Here is a 21,456-nt window from a genome sequence, read left to right as displayed (position 1 = left end):
TAAAGAGATAACTTTTCAAGCGTGATACATAATTACAAGCGTGGTCTTCCTTCTGCCATGTGATTGATACCTTCATCCTCTGGGGAAGAATCTTGTAAAAAATGTAACTGACAACAGTTATATTTTTGAAACTGATAGTTCGGCGTAGTTAAGACATCTACCTAGTAACATATGAATTTTACTACAAATGACCTAAAGCAAATTGCTTTATCATTTAAAAGTTTTAATAAGGGTAATTTAACTATCAGTACAATACCAAAACCCCAGAGAAAAATTCAACAGTTGTCATTATGCAACTTGATTCTGTTAACCTAGATAATCAAATGTAATAAATAATCGGTACTTACGTATTATACGGAGGCCACTTATTTTACAGCGCGCTGCGGCGGTTGGGTTAAGTTGAGTTATCATAAATATGTGTGTAGAACTTTCCTAGTTTCGTTATGTTTCGAACTATACGAGATGAGTCATAAAAACTTATGATAACCCAACCTAACCTAACCGCCGCAGCGCGCTGTAAAATAAGTGGCCTCCGTGTAATACGTAAGTACCAAATAATCTGTAAGCTTCTTGTGATTTGAAACATGTCAATGATTTTTAACTGTTTAATAATCATCTAATCAAATAATCGTACAACAAATAAGTTGACTATGTCATTATGTCAAAACTATCTATAATTCTATTTCAAATACATGAACGACCATATAGGAAAATTCAAAAATAATGCAAGACATTTGCCGTAAAACATTAAATACATTAAACGTTAACTACCCTTTATCCAGTGAGAAGTGCCCTCCCCCACACCACTCAACGAACAGCTGATCTGATTTAACGAGGTCATTATCGTCACGTGGTGGTTGTTATCATTGATATCACGGACCACTGACAACCCCCCACCCACACCCCCTCTTATGCTGATTAAACGATCGCCTCACCAGAGGGGTGTCCCTTGTTTACAATTAACCCAGTATTAGTTATGGTTAAGGGCTTATGTCAGAGTTGTTTTAATTGTAAATCACTTATGGAGCCAATGAAAACAACCCCCGCAACAAATCTGACAATGCAAATTTGGATTTGAATTTGGTTTGAGAACGATGTCGATTTGGGCTCCGATGTGCTGTATCAATCGCACTAATCATAATATCAAGATAGCCATTGACATCCTTGCCTTCCATAGTCTTCATGGTGATCATTTTTGTTACTATTTTGTTTTAATATACGTTGAAGACAAATTCTTCATTTATTTGATACGACAGCTCTTGCAAAAGTGTGCAGTTTTGTTGTAATTTAGATCTAAAGCGAAAAGCCGTCTATATACTATTTGTATGAATTAGCGTCACAAAAACCAGCCTGATTTTAAGTAATACATGCATAACTCCAGAATTACCATTAAGTAATATTATAGTAATATTTTATATTTATTTTTGCAATTTGTAGAATGATTTGTGTAAGTTTAGTCACAGTGGTGTGTATACCAGGTGAAAAAATCCTATAATAATACTGTATTGTCTGCAGTTATAAGCTACTGTAAGTTTCTGCAGTATGTTTCGATTCTTATTCATGTGTTATATTTTAAAATCCGTGAGTCATTTCGTAAATCAAGAGTTTTGTGGTGTCTAAAGATTTTGTTTGAACGTCGGGGCCCCAAAATCTGAACCTAACTCATCCCACCCATAAAACCGATTCAGGGTAAAGAGCGTGCAAATTTCGACGTGCCATCTGGAGGATAAATGGCGGGTAAAATATTGTAATCGAACGAAGGCGGGAACAGTCAGCTGTGACGGACCACGTGACCACGGCCTACTTTGACTTCGGTAGTTATTGGTCAAAGGCTTGTGAATATCCGAATTTTTATACTGGTTTTAATTTGTGTTGGTATGTTAGTTAAATATTAGTAAGCTATTTAAAAAAAAACTATATGAGCATTTGGTCTTTCGACGTACAGTAGTAAGCTTAACGTCACTACCCAATGTGTGAAACCAAGTGAAAACCCTTTACACCGATTAAACTACTTTACCTCCCAATTGAAAATATCGCCGTTTATAATTTACTGCGATAAACCTGTTTTCCTAAAAAAAAAAAAAAAAACGATTCTATCATAAGATTGTTCTAAAAAATTGGGGGAGAAGAAGATTCTGTTAAAACCGTTGGTTATAAACAAATTCTTAATCAGGAAATGGGATTGACAAGTTACTTATTTCCCAAGAAGACATGTTTTCAGTCTACACCAATGGCATTCTTCTATAAAGGAATCGCAAACTTTTTTTGGGTAAAAGGTCAAAACCTATCAAATTTATTTTGATATTACGGGATCTAATCCGTCTATATCACATTAAGGTTTGACAAACCAACCACTAAGCAATCGACCAACAAATAAATAAATATATATATCATATTGTCATATTTCCCCTAACTAAACTTCAAAATGAGATTCAAAATGAGTAGTATTTGTACTTTCTTGGGACAAAACAACACCAATTGAGCAAAACAAATACTGTAACGCAATTTTAATACATAGAACAACCCATATTATCCGGTGCGTCAAAACTCTCCTATGTCACAATATAACATTTCGTTATACTTATTAATTCGATAATCGAAGTCGAAGCGCCAAGGAAGCGAGTAATCGCATCGTAATCGCGTTATCGATCTTGTTTATTTTCCTTTTAGCGCGGGAGTCTAGTAGGGTAGGGGGAGCGTCGAGCGTATCACAACCAAAGGGTTCTTACCCCCTCCCCCAAGACAGCCTGTCTCTTAATTAATTCCAACTTATCCTGCTCCACTGGGCCCCAACGACCCAAAACAACGCTCATACCACCCGTCATCCCCCTTTGTCTCTTATGTTTTGTGCGACTCATCGGCATTGTCAGTTTGACTTATTTTCCTCTTGTCTCCGAGCTATTTTGTTTTGTCTCCTCTTCTTGCGATCTAATACACTTTATCCGCCAGAATGAGCGATTCACCCTTTGAATTTGCGAAGGCTGGGTGGATGCAATATGGATTGTCTCAGGCACAGGCAAGTAGACAGGGTTGTTAATGTATAAGACTTGGGAAAGAAGAACAAATACATTGTGTAAACTCAGACCACGTGGGTCTTAGACGTCTTGGTCAACCTGCAATAGTATGTGTCGTTGACCCCTTCTAATTCAGTTAAACCCGATGAAGAATAGACGATGCTGAGGACAATGAGTATTTGTATACCTTTGAGTTTGTTGTTAATTAAACTCAATAGCTGCAATAGGAAAAACTGCGCTTGCATATACTAAAGTACTTTGATGATAATTCTTACCACTAAAGACAGGGACTCAAGCAATCATGACCTCAAGTTTTCTAGCTTTATAGAAAGGCAGTTACAGAAAGAGGGAGTGAGTAGTAGGTCAATCTAATTAGTAATACGTTTTACCTTTGCCAGCGCACAGTGGATTAGACTGCAATCATTACACACCTTTTCTAAACATCTATTCTACATGATAAACAATCATTCCAGGTGCCGAGTGGAAGCTGTTGACTGAGAACGAGAAGCGACCGTTCATCGACGAGGCCAAGAGACTGAGGGCGATGCACATGAAGGAACACCCCGACTACAAGTACAGACCTCGCAGAAAGCCGAAGACGTTGAGGAAGGAAGGATACCCGTACACGATGCCGTACCAGTCGGTGCCCATAGACGCTTTGCGAGCTGGTGAGTTATAGCAAGTGATACTAAACTCCGTTCAAACCGCCGTGGCACCTGACGGATTAGGAGGCCCCAAAGGTTTCCATGGGGTCTCCTAATCCGTCAGGTGCCACGGCTGTTTGAACGGAGTATAATTTCTGAGATTCTACAACCTTTAATTTCTGAGATTCTACAACCTTTTGACGTTCTCTTCACTTTGCTTCAAATTCAACAGGGTTTACTTGATAGCAATTAAATGTTGTATTAGTATTTTGTTGCTTCAGTCGATTCTTGTTTGGAATCTCAATCTGAAGATTGTGAGTTGTGTTCGAATAAATAAATTATAACCTATTGTATTTTGTTGCGGTTCTTCTTCTTGAATCCATAAACAAAAATAAATGAGACTTCATGATACAGTACTTCGAATTTGGATATAAATTATAAAACGTATTTTCACTTGTAACACAGTCGTGCATCCAAATCCACAGGTCCAAACTCTCATCTACTTCCCATCAGTCTATTAACTTCTAGTCATAATCCGAAAACCTTGACACACCATGTGAATCACCGCGTAAATCAATGGGTCATAAATAACCCGGGGAATTAACACATTCTGGGTAGCCCGTTCTCGTTACAGATGGTAATACTGCAGGTGGGGGGTGACCACACATCGGGCCCAGGTGTCCACGGTGGGGGGGGGGGCAGGAATGTGCTCGCAGGTGTGAACCTGACACTCGAAATATGAATGTCAAATTATGGGAAGTGGTGTGAAACGCCGCCCGATACCTCCTAATTGTCCTGACGGCGAGTCCTTTATTTTGAAGATGTTCCTCGGGAATTAGCGGCTGTCGGCGACCCACCGCCCACTGGTACTTGTTGCTTTTGTCTCAAGTGTTCTAGGCGCACCTGGTTGACCTCAAGGAGGTTTTCTGGCATCTGTTGGATAGAGAAAATAAAAGAGGTTGTTTTTGTCATAATGTTCTTACAACACCGGACAAGATAACTAGTAATCTTCCTCATCGGGTTTTAGCAGCTTTTTATTCTTATCAAATCAACACCAAGCTCCGAAGGACTTATTTATAATTTGATATAAACAATAGCTTAACCTTTTACTTGCTTAATGATGGAATCTTTTTTCCAAGTGAAATATGGATATCATTTCGATGCAATTACTTTTTGATGAAAATTTGTATCTTACAATGGACGGACTTCAAACCGATGGTCTTGCATGATCATCTTTCAAAGAGAAATTCCAACCAACCATGCTATTATGATTCAAGTGATCAAACATTTTGTTAGTCCAAATAATACATCCATCGTCCACACTGACAGTTTCAGTACTATTTTATTATAGTTTTTATAAACTCTCATTGCCAGTGTGAATGGGTCAGATGCATATTGTGTAAATGTCCCCAAATTTAAACTTAGCAAAACACTAAATTCCAGCTTTTGAATTCAGCATCCGCTGTTCTCACAGCTTGCAGCTGAATGAAAGCCATAAATGTCAGATTAACTCCGTAAACATCAAGCAAAGCGATGGAGGCAAACAATCTACTGAAGATGATTCAAAGAGAAAAAGTCGTGTTTGGAGCCTAGAGAAAGACCGGTAATAAAAGAGTAATCAAAAGTGACGGGCAGTAAGGTGATTCAGGATTAGGAGAGGCTACTGGCGCGAAAATCGCCTCGAGATGGTTATGGGGTTTTACACGGCGGGAACACGATCCGGGGGGGGGGCTCGAGGCACCTGAAACTCCAGGGGGGCTACGAGATACCTCTGAGATACCATCTGCGAACAGACGTTAGGCTCAAACAGTAGCTGCGAGTTTTTGTCCAGGTTAAGGTACAAAGGATGAAACTCATGTTGGTTATATCTTTTTTTTTATTTACAATAAACTGTGACATCTTTTGTGTCACATAAATTATCAAATAATCGATAAAGAGTAGAATTAAGACTGCAGAACATTCTGTGCGTTGCTCATTCGACTATACATACTATTTGAATTAAAATCGGCTATAGCTAAAGTTGGGTTATGTCGTTAGTTGGTTGTTGGATTTAGTATTCAGTATATAGTGGGGCTTTTGGACACAACAATCTAAGTTATTAACAAGAGAAATCGTGACATATTCCAGTACACGTAATAAATTCATTCTCTGGCACAAATTTGACAATCACGATTATATTTCTAGAAAATCATTTCAGTTCTATCTTAAATCCCAAACATTTTAGCACAACAATTTAACATGTTCTAACAACTTAAAAACACTGGACCGATCATGGTGGAGAGGCTTGGAGAGGCTATCCGGCTCGAAGGACCAAGTCCGGTGCGTGTGCAGGACATGCATGTCTCCCGCGTGTATATTACAAGCGACATAATCCCGGGACAGGGGGCAGCGACAGCACCGATATATGGCGGATTATGGCCCGCTTGCCTAATTCCAGCCACCTTTTTTTGGAAGTGTTGAATAGGATTGCCGTCGGTCCCGCACGGCGTAGGACGGGGTTTAATTTTAATAAATATCGAGCCCGACTACTAGCGGTCGTGACTCGAATGGGAATCGTGGATTTGAACTGCGACCAGTGGCCGCGGAACGCTGGAATGTCGGAATGATTAATTAATTGTATGTGACGTCACAGTATCATCACTATAAATAATTGAGCCACACTGATTTTGCTCTGCGTGTTATTAAGGAGACTACAGTCATTATAATTTAGGCGAACATTACCTAATCGGAGTTGTACGATTTTATTATTTTTATATTTTATTTTTGTAGCATACAAGTACAAGGAAAGGCTACTGGAAATATTTATTCCTTTCAGTTCGAGATAAAATTCACACAATATTTTTCGATTCCTAACTAACTTGTACATTCAGATATTAACCTCCTTGTACCTAGAAGCATAGATTAAAAGAAGTACTCCTTTTATCTATGCTAGAAGTTACAGAAACTATTCAGTAATAATGATTCCCGCCCACTCCCTATGTAATACAACCTTCGTATCTTACATAATCGTATTATATTCCCTATCTTGGTGAGCTGGGTGTAGCTCACCGACAATATTGTGCTATTGTGCTGTTCTGCTAACTATACAAATGTTGAGCAAGTTGAGTATCGTTATAAGTTGCCGCTCCAGTGATTTGGAGTTGTTACAATAATAAATGCGCGGAGGCCATTCCGCCTAACTTTTCAACACATAATTTGTTTTTACGTACGCTACACATTCATATTATATTGCTAACAATCTCTTGCATTTCGTTTTGAATTGTGATTCGTGTTATTCCTAGAAAACCTGTACATATTATAGCTATTGGTATGTATCAGAGTCAAAGTGTCTGAAAACTTGAAGTTGGTAAATTGTTTAGCATAGCATGTGACAACTTTTTTTTAATTCAAACCGTAGTAGCAGTACTAATGAAGACAAAATTTTAAAGTTGCGTCGTTGTTACAATTTACTGTACAGTGAAGTATGTTTTCGTAATTACACTGCCATAATATGTTAATTATATTGCCTATTTGCAGTGGATTCTGTTGACGTAACACTGTGCTTGTTAACATAAACTCAGGTTAGAAAAATACATTTGGTCTGGGTCTAAAACTGCATATATTTTTATTTGATAGAATCAGAGAATTCGTTATTGCTTGGGAAGCGTGTCGAGACACGTTTTCCATGAGCGCACTTCCGTTATCGCTGAGCGATAAGAACTTCCGCAAAATTGCAGAGGTAAAATAATTCATTGGAAATACTCCGGAGCGTTTTTACTGCCATTCTAGTTAAGGATGCTGTTAGTCTATTGCATTACTTGTGTTTTTGTGGTAGATTATTGTACTGCACTTCTGACCCTACTGTTATTTTAAAAGTCCAAACTCTACAATACCCGTTACATTACACAACTAACTCAAGTAAATGGAAACGAAATAGTAGTTGAGAATAAACAGAAAAAGATAACTTTACTGTTTTTTAACTACTGACATCAAACATTCGCTATACATAATTGGTATTGAAGTCCTTTATCAGTTTAAGGGTGCTGTTAGTTAGTCTATTACATTACTTGTGTTTGTGTGGTAGATTATTGTACTGCACCTCTATGACTACCCTACTGTTATTTTAGATTTAAAATCCTAACTCTACAATACCCGTTACATTACACAATAAACTAAAAACCTTTGCTGATTTCTTTCACCTGTAGCAAAAGTGGTAGTCATGATAATACTGCGAGAGACCTTTGTGGTGTTAGGAGGGGTGGGGGCGAACCGATTATAAGGAAGTGCGGCTTCCGAACGGGGATTTAATTCTGAACGGAGCCCCAAAAAGTGTTGCCCCTCAACAATATGTGACGTCCCCCTTCACCTGGGGGACCGCCCGCTGGATTGATTTTTTACTTCAAATTGTTATTTGCTTCACCGGTACCCTTTTAGGGAAGTTCAATTAAGAAATAAAGTAATGTTTGTGAATTAATTTAGAATGTCGAACATGATACAAATGCTATGCTGAAGTACCCAAATAAATGTGAAGTTCTTGGTAGTGTCATAAATATTGCATATTAGTTCAAGTTTTTCACAGGTTTAAGTAGATTGTGCTTTACCGTATTCTAACTTAACATCCAAAAAAGTAATACAATTATCAAACCATAAATTTTAAAATCTATAATCAAGACGCAATTTAAACTAGTCTCTAGTTTTGGAACATTTACAATAATTGTGTATGTCAATGAAAAGTCTGGGTATCAAATCGTTAAGATAATTCGTAACGACAAAAACAACGACTTAAACGCGGCAATTTTTGCTTTAAAAAAGAAAAAAGGTTTTAAAGAAACATGCTTGCCTATTAATATATAGAAAGATTTGAATTTAGAGCACTACTAAGAATTGATTACTGTATGCAAATATGTTGTAAGGGAAAGTGGTTTTACCTCGTACAATTTCCAGCGTTTGCCACATGGATGGGTTAGTACGCAACATCCCAACTATTCCAATATTCCTTTGTATATTGTGCACACTCGGCGTTCGGGACCTTTTACCACATACGATGTATCAACTCATTAAAATGAGAGTTATATATGGACTACCAGAATGGTACACTGGGATTTTTTACTATATGCTATTATAGGTGCTTTTTGACGATAACATTTGTATAGGTTCTATTACGTTTTATTAATTTTATGGTTTATATTCGGCAAGATGTTGCCTACAAGTTTGTCTTAACTTAATTTTAAATCCTTATTATTTAATTCCTTCAGGTTGATTTTACAATGTTTCTTTACTCCTGTTTAACACACACTATAGGCTACTTAAACTGGTGGTTTGGTTTGATACAACAATGTCACAAGAATCTGAATAGTCACTTAGGAGGATTTACTTTGGTAGATAATTGCCTGCAATTCATGTTTATAAAATGCATTTTAGCTTAGGTAGCCTATTCGTCACAACCATATGGTTTTATATTTTGATATTTTCGACCTTCATGCAACGTTTTTAGGGTGGGAGCAGTCACAACAAATAAATAAGTATATTTCACTTTGCCCTCATCTATTGAATATATGATGCATCATACTTAAAATGATCTTTCGTTTGGTCAATTATAAACGAACCCGTCTATAACTGAGCCAGGTGTCCTGGGGAGTGAAGTATGGGTGAGATGAACCTATAGCGTCTATAACACTCTCACCGTCGGCAAGAATGTACCAACGTTCACACCAACGTCCGACGTCCCCATACAAAAGCCACAAATACAAACGACCCCGTAATTTCACACTCAAGATTTACAAACAACAATAAATAGTCGCAGCTATAAATACAAATCAGCCTGATAAGCAGGAAGCCGAGAACGTTTAACGTTTTCGGCAGATTTACTACTCAAGTAAATAAAACCGCAGTGAAAGTACGGCGGCGGCAAATGCCGTGAAACGCGTTAATTTCCATAAACGTTGGTCGAATGATGGATGTAGCAGGCATATATTTGCCCCGCCAGGTGTTTACATAAGTCCTGATAAATGGGCGCCCTAATGAGCCTGACATTACGCCATTTATTCCCACCCGGGTTCGATCCCCCATTGGACAATCCACCATAATTAACTCGGCCATTGATCTTGTCTTCGGCTGTGGCTATCCTCGGCCTTTGGTTGTTTAGGCTTTGTTGTTTTATTGCTGGTTGCCGCGAGTGTAGACGGAGATGTCGGATGGTTCAGTGTGCTAAAGCAGTGGAAGTATGATCAATAATATATGATTAAGGAACATCAGACAGTTTGATTATGCTTGTCTACATTTATCAATCTTCAATATAAGTTTTTAGCGAATTTCCCTATAGGGAAGTAGCTATTACCGTAGGTGGCATTGTAAGACCTAGACCCGGGACCGATATACTTTTTCATTTTGGTGTCCCTAAAGGCCAAAAACACTATTCGTTCAAATTTTTATATATGTATATATATATAGACTTATATATATACGTCCGTGAACGCGATAACTTGAGTAATTTTTGTCCGATTTTGATGAAATTTGGTTTAAAGGTGTAAAGCGGAACCATTCGCGATCGGACCATGGGAACGGGGCTTTACGGGGGGTTTTATGGGGTAAAAATTGGGTTTTCTCACTTTTGACCCTCAAAACACAAAATTTCCCGATTTCTCTTTAGACCTTTTTAAAGAGCTTAAAAAACAAATAATTTAGTATATAAAAGTATTTTTGTTCGATTATTAGTAACGGAGAAAATTTAAAAAATTGTAAATTTAAAATTCCCATGTTATTCTTATGGAGAATATTGTCAAATGTTGTAGTTTGCTTGTTTATGGATATATTTTGATCAAACTTGGCAAATTTATTTATTTTGTACTAAGCTATCAATATTTTACTCAAAAACACACTTTATTAGTTTCCTTGTAGCAGAAAACCTAGGTACTCGCTAAACCTAATGTTATTAAAATATATTTAACTGAAAATCAATTCAGACAAATGGAAATTCGCTTAGTCGGCAGGTTTGCTGCGGCGGGGGTATTTTTCTTTTGTTGTGAAAGATTTACTCTTGAGTTTACCGTTAACCTAATCTAAATAAATTTAATACCGATTGAAAACAAAGTACCTATCTGTCTACTTTACTTTCAGATATACTTGTATTTAAAAAAAATACAAAATTAACCAACGTATAAGATTTCTTTGTATTTAGGTTGCACATTAAAATCCTTATGTGCAAGATTAAATCTAATTAGAAAATCAATTATGGGTTGGATAATTTTAATTTATAAAAAGCTTAAAAACCCCTGGAGGGTGTAGCCACATAGAAATCTTGTTAGCATCTGTTGGAGAGGAGGCGGGACTACCTGATGCGGACTAGGAGACTACAACAATACAATTACGGCGTATGAATTGAGCAGTTTTATGTTCTATTGTTGTATAGAGCCCACTGCTACATCGCTCAATGTCAAAACACAAAACAAAACTGTCACCTGTAAAATACTGGGAGTCCAATCAAACCGAGACGCCCAGATTCCAAGCATTTTTATAGTGCATGCCTTTGCTAAAAATTCAAAAATATTCTATATTTGTAAATTTTTCTTTCGTTCTGAATTGGTTGTTAAAAATGTTTTTCAGTGGTTGAATTGTTGTATGTGACTTTCAGTAATGATATCACTCTCCTTGACGAGATTTGTTTTATCAATAAACAATCTGGAAAATATTTATTTTCAATCTTAAAAGAATACTTTTAACCATCAGTCAGTATATAAAGAATTCGTCTAGTTAGGATGTGTTTCATTTGCTGCAGAAAAAGATTCCAACAGTTTCTCTTCTTTTTCTGCCATTACAATAACAATCCCACGTATACAATAGTGTACACAATTATAGACAAACATCTTACAATAATTTTAATTTTAGTTTTAATGCATTTTCGGGGTAGCGGATTTCTACCCCCGGATATTTACCCCCATGAAAAAACGCCTACGTCATTTTGACGTCACGAGGGGCGGGGCTTATACATGGTCGAGAAACAGCCCGCGACTGGAAATCTACCCCCGGACATCTACCCCCGGAAATCTACCCCCCGTGGTCAGCTCTGCCGCGTATCGGCCAATATTCATTGTGTTGTATAATTGATTTTATAAATTGCTTTACCTTCTTATATCCAGTAGTAAACATGCGATATGTCGATGTCTGTTTTAACATTATCCATATTTATAATTCAATAAGTTGTAACAGTCCTTTTCAACCCGACCTACTTCACTGATTTTTACGACTGAGGTGTCTTTTAAAAGCTTAAGATCTAGCGCAGTACAAAATGGTAATTAAAAGGATATTTCGATTATAGCTTCAAAAGGTTGACCCCTAAGCCTTTGATTTATTCCTAGAAGGTGCTTCCAATGGTTGACCAACTTTTACTCTATACAGTAACAGTTTAAAAGTGAAATGTGAGGAGTACTCATCAGATCAATTTTTAAGTTAGGTTGTGAAAACATGAATGATGGTCTGCAACTGTAAACAGGAGATGAAAATTAATGAAAATAATATAATATTGCGCACTTTTCACATGGTCAAGTGTTACATCGTACTGAACCATTGTTTTTACACATATTTCTTAAAGGATAAAGTGAATAAACTGTGGTGAACTTCCGGTTTATTCAATGTAGGCCTAGTAGGAATAATTGTTTAGTAAACCAAAACTCAGTTGTAAACTGTTAAATTGAGAAAGAGGATCAATAAAAGTCAGGTGTATAATGGTAAATTTTTCATATCACCTATTAAAAAAAAACAGTTTCTAAGATTTAAATGCGTACTAAGAAAGGATTTAAAAGTATTTTCTCTTAAATACCTAAAATAAGACAATTCAGTTGTAAACTGTTAAATTGAGAAAGAGGATCAATAAAAAGTCAGGTGTATAATCGTAAATCTTTCATATCACCTAGTAGTAAAAATATTTATTTTCTAAGATTTTAGATGCGTACTAAGAAATGATTTTAAAGTATTTTCTCTTAAAGACCTAAAATAAGACAATCATTCAAATTCAAAATAATGGCCACATTCAATTATTTAAGCGTAGCCTAACATCTTTTAATATATATATATACGCCTAAATACCCCTATTGCAGCACATTTGCATATTCAGAGCATGTATAAAGTCTTATTGGAAAATCCTGCCTTAAAACAAAACTTGTCAACTTATGTCCATAAATAAGTGTTCAAAAGATTCATTCATAAGAATATTATATAGGAAGTGAATAAGCAGGTTTCCTGCCAATAAAATGTTAAAATGAGGCATTTTAAGGTAGTATACAGAACAGAATTAGGTTAAACCCGTCGACACTGACGGTTACTTTCAAGGCTTATGCTAATTCATATAACTGCGATAAATAGATTGAAGTAATACAAATTTTGAGCATTTAGCTCTTTAGCTTTTTTGATGAGTAATAAGTGTAAAAGCAATAATGACTATTGTGTTAGTTACAAAATATGGTTGACCATTCAATGAATAAAATATTTCCCATACCGTACGTCATAAGAGTTATTATTACAATGTTAACCGGTTTCTCTTCTTTTGGAAGAACCTTTAAATGATATTAAAATCGTATTGGTCAATCTTTTGTGATAAACACTTCCGATCCGCGCTCATGCATGCGCCGTTAGCTGTTACTGTATGTGAAAGTTTGTCAACCATTTAAATCACTGTCTGGAAATGAATCAAATGCTTAAGGGTCACACTTTTGAAGCCCTTTATCAACATAAGGTTTTAAATACCATTTTGCGTTGAGCTGGATCTTAAGATTTAAAATTAGACCTTAATCATAAATATCAGTGAAGTAGTTCGGGTGAAAAAGGGCTGTTACAACTTATTTTATTAGGAAGATAGATAATGTTAAACAAGGCAATGACATATCACATGCTTAATACTAGATATTAGAGGGTAATGATTGACCGAAGAGACGTTGATTTACATAAAATAATTAATAAAATCAATTACAACAATGAATATTGGCCGATACGTGGCAGAGCTGACCACTGGGGGTAGATTTCCAGGGGTAGATGTCCGGGGGTAGATGTCTGGGGGTAGATATCCTGGGGTAGATTTCCAGTCGTGGGCTGTTTCTCGACCATGTACAAGCCCCGCCCCTCGTGACGTCAAAATGACGTAGGCGTTTTTTCATGGGGGTAAATATCCGGGGGTAGAAATCCGGCGACCCGCATTTTCAATGAAGAAACATCTGAAATATTAGTAAATTATAATTTACTATCACTGGGTGTTGTGTTAGGGAGCAAAACTACTGACAGTCACTTGACTTGTTTCCATCTTCAGAATAAAAGGAGGACGATTTAGTAATGCAGTGTTGAAGAATAGTTGTTGAGAATATTGGGAACGTCAATATATCCGACCTCGTCAATCGTTTGTCCAAGTAGGAGGTTTAAAGCCCACGCGATCAATTAATTAGTATCGGTGGGTCCAGCAGTATAATGAAGAGACCTTCGACTCTCTCTACAATAGCTTATCAATCATCTGCGGGCTCAAAGTGCCTCCTTGAGGGACGCCGCAGACAAACTCTCGCCCAGTGACATGCGCACAACCGCGCACAACTACAACGTTCATCCACAGTCAGTTATGTACAGGGTGATTGGTACTCAGTGTGACAAAAACTTTTTTACTGTTTTACTGTTCAAGCTGAAACAAAAAAAACCACTTTTGCTTAATACATGCCGACTTTCTATGTTTTAAATGTTAAAGACACCATGCTTTGTAGTCTTCAAACCACTAAAGCGTACATAAGCAGACATAAAGCTCAATGGTGTAGCATATGGTTGGAAAGCTTATAAAATGGCGCAGTTTTTAACATATTCCGACACTTTCTTGTATACAGGGTGTGAACAAATGCAATTGACCAATGTTTTTTTTTTAATTTTTATCAAACATCATAATTTTATCTTTGAATCTATTTACAGTGGAGTTTTACAATTGATCCTCTGTCATTTGGTATTATTCTTATTCAAAATTTAATGTAGAACACGAAAATGACAATATCTACTCAAATCCATTTACAGGTAATTGAGAAATAGCTGTATTAAGTTTAAAACATTGTTATTTTTGAAAAACATAAAATAATTCTTTGGGAAGCTAATTTTTAGACTTGGAACATTTAATATGCATCATCATACTGCATTTACTTTGTACTTACACAAAAAAACTTTTGTCACACTGAGTACCAATCACCCTGTATTACAAAACAGTTATGGGCCTACTATCAGTATAAAACTCTCGACGGCATTTTATCAGGACAGTAGTGTAAATATCGTATTTTGTAACCGCATCTACAGTAACTATTTCGAAAAAAATCTAACAATCCGATTCTTAAAGATAGATATATTTTTATCGGTATATTGTCAGTTGTTTGGAACATATTATCAGCATGATTTTCGTATATAGTAAAAAATGAAGTCTCATAGGGTCTACCCAGCCAAAAGGGGATTAAAGTTTGACGAGAAATGATTTCTCTAATGTGTGAGTTATAACAGATTTAAATGTGTTATGTTGTACTTTGAATCTAATGTGGAACATGCTATGAAGGGGGTCTGCAATATAAACGGCGCCAGAATTATATGCCAAGGTCGTCCGAAAATATAGCCCTGGAGTTTTAACTACTGTATTCAATAATAGGTGTATTTATACCTGCACGAATAATACAATCTTAGGTACATGATAAGCACTTTCAAAAAGAATTATTATATTACTTAAAGTAAAGGAGCTTATTTATGCAAAAAGAGGTTGATTTGGTTTCAAATTCGTGGTTAAAACTTAATCATCTACGACTACGAGTCATTAAATTTAAAAAAATTATAAATTTTATAAATTAAATTGGTTATAAATTTATTATTGTTTGAAGTTTGAAGGAAATTACTGTTTTTCACACATTTGTTATACATCTCATTATAGCATGGATTCTACTTGCGAGTAATTTGCCAAAAACGAGAAGTTTTACATCTCGATGGTTTTACAACACTTGGAGGGACTTGGAGACAATATTCTGTTCACTTTATATAGTCTGCAGTAATAAAGGCGGACTCGCGGCGACAAGCTGAGTTGATCAATAAGGCCGTGGCGGGCGGGCCGCGCGCGCGGGAAACTTGGCGTGTTGGGCGCGAATAAATCAGCTGATTTCGACGTCACCCGCACAGCTGAGACAACGGTATTTACCTTGATATTAAGTCTTTCTTGACAGTGATAGTAAGGGTCGGTGACGCTTGAGATTTTAGTTTTTAAAAGCGATTTTCTTCGGCAGACCATTTTTATTTTCGAGTTTCATGTTTTTCACACGACTCGTATTATCGTAATTGGATAATACGAGTGTAGAGAAGCACAGAACGAAGATTTCTGTATTTCAATTGTTACAATCCCGAATATTAAATTATTTTTAACTATCTTGCAATCGCAATAGTTTTAACAAGTTTAGTATTTTTTATTCATGTGTCTTTTGTACTTTTTGAGTTTGTACTACTAACAGTTTTCAAGGTAATCATCCCGCATTTTGTTATAAAAATTAATCATACGTATTCTAGACCGACCAAAGTTTAAACTAGTTAACCCGTAAGTAAAGTTATGTACAGCTTGAGTTATTAGGCCTAATTTTGGGTTTACTAGACTACTTTAGATTCATAATCAAATATCGGTTTAAAGATTAATATGCCCAAAAGCTTATTAGAAAGAGATACTTTTTTCTTGAACACAAACATTAGTTTTACCTTATCCAACAAGCAATTTATTTATTTTGAAAACTGAGTTTATTAATAAACTTTGCCTATTAGACACAGTAAAAAAAAAACTTAAATTTACGATATAAATAACATGTAACATAGATTAATAACGTTGTCCATATAAATGATTTTGAATGATTTTACATGATTCTTTTAACACTTTTATGACTATTTCATTTTTTAATTTTGATGGAAGATTATATTTTTTTTTAATTCGTCAAAAAATTTTGTAATAGTCCCTCTTGCACCAATCATTATGCCAATTACTGATATAGAATTTAGATTATATTTGTTTCTTAAATAAGTTTCACATTTACTATAAATTTTCCTCTTTTCTTCATCTACTTCTAGGGGTTGATTTGTTGAAAACATCCCATCCAGTTTTCATAACATCCAATATCACTCTAATAACAATTAATTAAAGAGTTTTCGAGCTGTATTTTAATTAACAATTTCCTCCGTGTACGTCGCACACCTGAACAACGCCGGCTCAACCGATTGTTTCGTTATTCAATTGTTACAATCCCGAGAGAAAAGGTTCTTTGGTTTAATTAATCAAGGTTTGTTTTTACCCTTTTTACCCTCTGTTTTCTGTTAGCTTATTGTCCTTTTAGAGTATTTTAACAAAACAACTTCACCAATAAATATTTTTAATTGGGTGCCATAAAATTGTGTCGCAACTTAGTTTGTTAACTGTTTGCTCGAGTGAGTCGTTACTTTTATTGTGTTGTATTTTATTTATGTATTTATATATCTTAAATTATAACAGCGGAGACAAAATATAATTAGTACTCTAACAATCTTATAACACTAATTATCAAAGTAGTGAAGTAATTTTTGAAAGAATGTTTAACCCTTGAATAGTCTTCATAAAACATATTCAGCAAGACGTAACCTTATTCATTTAACCATTCATCGCCATACATTTCTTTAGTATGCTCTATAACCTTATGGAATATTTCTTTGCTGATTTATATTCAACTTATAATAATCTGATAAGAGATAATAGCTACAAAATATAATCGATAAGTATACAGCGGTTAACTGGTTGATAACCAACTACACTCTGATCTTGTTTTGATAAGTTGACACAAGTTCATCCATCGTTACCAAACATTGTCCCACTAATACTATATTATTCTTAAAACTATGCATTGTATAAATTACATCATTAAAGAGTTGAAAGCGGACGAAGTATGGTATCTTCTGCCAAATGCTCATAATAGCGAGTTAACCGATAGCCAATAACCAACTTAATGATGTGAGATATCTACAAATCAATCATTACGAACGGACATTTATATCTTTTATTGTTGAATTAAAACGATTTCTTCTGATTTTCGAACAAATATTGTCGTAATACTGAACTGTTTTTTGCAACATTGCCACGGAGAGTTTAAAAAGGAAGGCTGAAAATTCTGGAAAACGAAAACACACCTTTGTCCAATTGTATATTGTTTTGATCAGTCACTTAAGGTACTTGCATTACACATTGATAAATATTACATTGCCATCCACCGGTTTTGGTCAAATTACATTCTATGGAGAGTTCAAGCACGAGATCCTCTGCAGAACACCCATAACCTATTTCAAAACCTTTATATTATGTTTTTCACAAACTTACACATTGTCCGTATGTTACAGGCATGGCAGGTCAGGTTGGGTCCTACTACAACCCTGCTGCAGCCTACGGGTCACTCAGCGCGGCCAGCATGGCGGCAGCAGCGGCAGCGGCACAGTCATCCATGTCTCAAGCACAGGTATGTCTAGAAATACATGACAGATGTCAAGAAAATGTCTAGAAATACATTACAGATGTCAAGAAAATGTCTAGAAATACATTACAGATGTCTAGAAACATGTCTAGAAATACATTACAGAAATAGCTTATGGTCAAAAACATAGTATACAAATGTTAAAAAATATACTTCAAAAGTGTTCCAAAAGAAAGTTGGGATGTGGAGTACTCGAGTTAGAGTGGTGTATAGCTATGATAGCAGCGTACTTGATAATTTCTACAAATTATTGTCCCCAGAAAGAGAAAGTTCAGGATAAAGAGAGAGTTGAAACCCCACATAATAGCCAATAAACAGTACTAGTTTATAGATGGAGATCTAAATATCGGATGAGCTCCAACTATTTTGTTCCTAGAGATTTTAGCGGGATTGGCTCTATTTTTGGTGATATCAATTAGAATTATATTCAAAATTGGTAATGTCAATTTTGCAATCGATCAAGCCTCTGTATCAAAATCATAATACATTCTTGCGCATTGGTCTTCATGTGTTTGCAGTTTAGTTTACACCTCTCAGAGGCCAATGTAGCACCTGTGTCTAGGCGTCCGCGATGCTACAAAGTTACTGTATCAGGTGAATGTCAGAAGCATCACCTTCGTTAGCGCCTGGCTGTAGGAATGTCGCTGTGGGTTTATCTTTGTGTAGGCCTAACTCTTCCATGTCAAAAGACTTATTCCGTGTTCCACAAGAAAGAAATATTACACCAAGAGCAGGTGTGGTTTTCTTCGTTCTGATCCTATAATGTACGGAGTGATACTTCACATAAAATATCTAGTATAAAGAATAGGACCATTGACTATACAAGGTGTACTCATGTAGGTAAAATTCCCTCAAACTACAACCCATGAATCCACAGTTCAGCTGGAATTATTATTGGTCTCAAACTCATTTTGAACTGAATTTTTTCTTCTTTTCCTCTCAACCTACTAGACAAACTTCTCACTTAAATCTGTTATCGAAATCTGCAATCGTTAACTTCTTTAAGAAAATGAATCGGTATTCTTTTATCTCTTCATAACCATTGATTTCTAGTTAAACATTAAACGTATTGGTTCCCATTGCTACAAAAACTCATTTAGCAAATTAAATATCAGAAGCTGATTCAGATTAATTATTTTCTCCAAGGCTACTATAAATCGTCTTCCATGTGCTCAACAAAACCAATAAACCAAGATTTAATCCCATAACCTGTCGTATACACTTGACACTAACATAACCTCTGTCTCCAGGTTGTAAGCAGTATGGATGCCATGAAGTACTCCATGGAAGCAGCAGCAGCAGACAAATACCGATACATGCAGCCACCCTCCAGTCTGGCTATGAGTATGTACTCGGACCCCAAGTACCTCGACTCCACTCCCAAGACCTACGGCTACCTGGACCCCGCCTTCACCAAGGCCTACTTCGAGAACAAGATGTACAGCAGTGACATCAGCCCCCGGAGTCACGGGTACTCTGCCCTGGACCTAGGCAAGCTGTACGAGCAACCACCCACCACCTCTACGTCAGAAACTCCCAGAAGCCCAGCTCAGACTCCGGAGGAACGTCCGGAGCGTGAGCATGAACCGTCGTCCGCATCCTCCACTTCTTCAACCTCTCCTGGAGGTTTCCCATACTACCAGTCCTCTGGACTAATCCCGGTCTCTCAGTATCCTGTTCCCTACCATCAACCCTCCGCATCCCAACCTTCCCCGGACTTCCGACGTCCTCTTACGGTCATCTTCTGACCTGACAAACTGTAATTGTAAATAGTTTGATGTTTAAGTGATTCTTAGGATATTACTTATCGAACAAATTTAGTCTTGTTGTACAGGGTCTCTTGATTTAGCAGTTCTATCACAACATTCATACATTTATCATGACATGCTAATCTGTTATTTTGCTGATGCACAACAATAAATGCTAGTTTTGCCTCAGAAAAATGTTCAAAGCTTTTCAAATAATAATTATTTGATTATTTCGTAATCTACAACACACTAAACGTAATTAATAGCAATCAAAGAATCATGTTATAATAGCATTTGCTATTTTATAAGCTTTCAAAACCAAACCACTTCTTTTCAATGTACAGGTACCACGTAACTCTTGTACATAACAATAAATCAATTTGGATTTGAAATTTTCGTAAATATAATGATTCAGTTTTATGTGTCAAGTCTTGTACTGTGAGGAAAGTGAGTAATATCAGCGTTTCATCAGACTTATTGATTATCTATACCGCTATTAGTTCAGCTTCTTAGCAGTAGTTGTGTGTATTTGTATTATTTTAGTTTCAACTTATCTGTTGACTTCTTAAATGATTATACTTGTGTTAATGATTTTCATGGCTCAATCGTTTTTGCCATTATTTTGTGTGTTTTTTCATTAATTGTAAGTAACTATGTATTTAACTTTGTTGCTATTTCCCATGTTTCATAGTATTAAAATAATAGCAACTTTCGAACATAAAAACAGATCAATTTTATTTCATTGTTTGAGATTGAGGTGATTTTTATTTGTAAGAAGGAAATTGTTTTGTTTGTTTCTTAGTTTAAGGCAGTTGTGAGACTTTTATTATTTATATCCTTTATATATTATATGAATTTTTGGAATTCTTGTATACAATGTTTTGTAGAATTCCGTGTTTTACCTTTAGCCTGTATAATGCTTAATGTGTTTGATTTTTCCAACAATTACCTTATATGTTACGAGATTTTGTCAGTTTTTGTTGTGTTCTTTGTTCAAGTAAAGGATTTTGTATTCCTAATTATTATCTATCGATCAAGCTAATTCTTACTAGGTGACGCTTTTTGTTTAGCTTTAGTAGAGTTTTAGTTTACAATTTAAGACTTATAAGACAATTATTTATCCTTTGTTTTTACTGTTGTGATATTATTTAGCCATGTTTGTACAACCTTGTATATATTTTGTACAGGTTATTAAGGATAGTTTTGTTAACTTTTTGTTAGCCATATTTTTATTATTAATGTTGTTGTTCCTTAACCTAGTGTTCATACCCTAGTGTTCTTCTATGTTACACAAGCCAACACAATTACTCTCAACAGTAAATTATACAGTCTTTATCTAATTTTGTCTCTTATTGAACTCCCCAGACCTCAATAGTCAAGGTTATATAGTGTTATGATTCATCAAATACTTAGTACAATTAATCGAGATGAATGTCCAATTTAATTATTTAATAGGTTTTATCTACTAGCCTACTTGATTTTAATTTAATGAAAAGGAACTCAAAACAAATAGATTAATAAATATACTAAGAACTGTAACTGAATGTGAAATTAATAA

At 35.7% G+C, this 21,456-nt stretch overlaps 1 protein-coding gene across 1 annotated transcript in view; it reads left to right on the top strand.

The window, feature by feature from the left end:
* The window catches only part of LOC129000986 (transcription factor SOX-14-like), a 34,435-nt gene extending 13,197 nt beyond the window's left edge, over window positions 1-21,238 (top strand). The window contains exons 3-5 of the mRNA XM_054428101.1: window positions 3,488-3,682; window positions 18,020-18,135; window positions 19,401-21,238. Coding sequence (XP_054284076.1) covers window positions 3,488-3,682; window positions 18,020-18,135; window positions 19,401-19,898 — 809 coding nt within the window. The 3' untranslated portion in view covers window positions 19,899-21,238. The remainder of the gene's footprint in view (window positions 1-3,487; window positions 3,683-18,019; window positions 18,136-19,400) is intronic.
* The last annotated feature ends 218 nt before the right edge of the window (window positions 21,239-21,456 follow it).

This window comes from Macrosteles quadrilineatus, unplaced genomic scaffold (genome assembly GCF_028750875.1).
Source record: "Macrosteles quadrilineatus isolate MER2022 unplaced genomic scaffold, UCM_ALF_1.0 Scaffold_8__2_contigs__length_117827958, whole genome shotgun sequence".
Taxonomy (NCBI): Eukaryota; Metazoa; Arthropoda; class Insecta; order Hemiptera; family Cicadellidae; genus Macrosteles; species Macrosteles quadrilineatus.
Note: the sequence above shows the minus strand (reverse complement) of the source record. Positions and strands in the feature narration are given on the sequence as shown.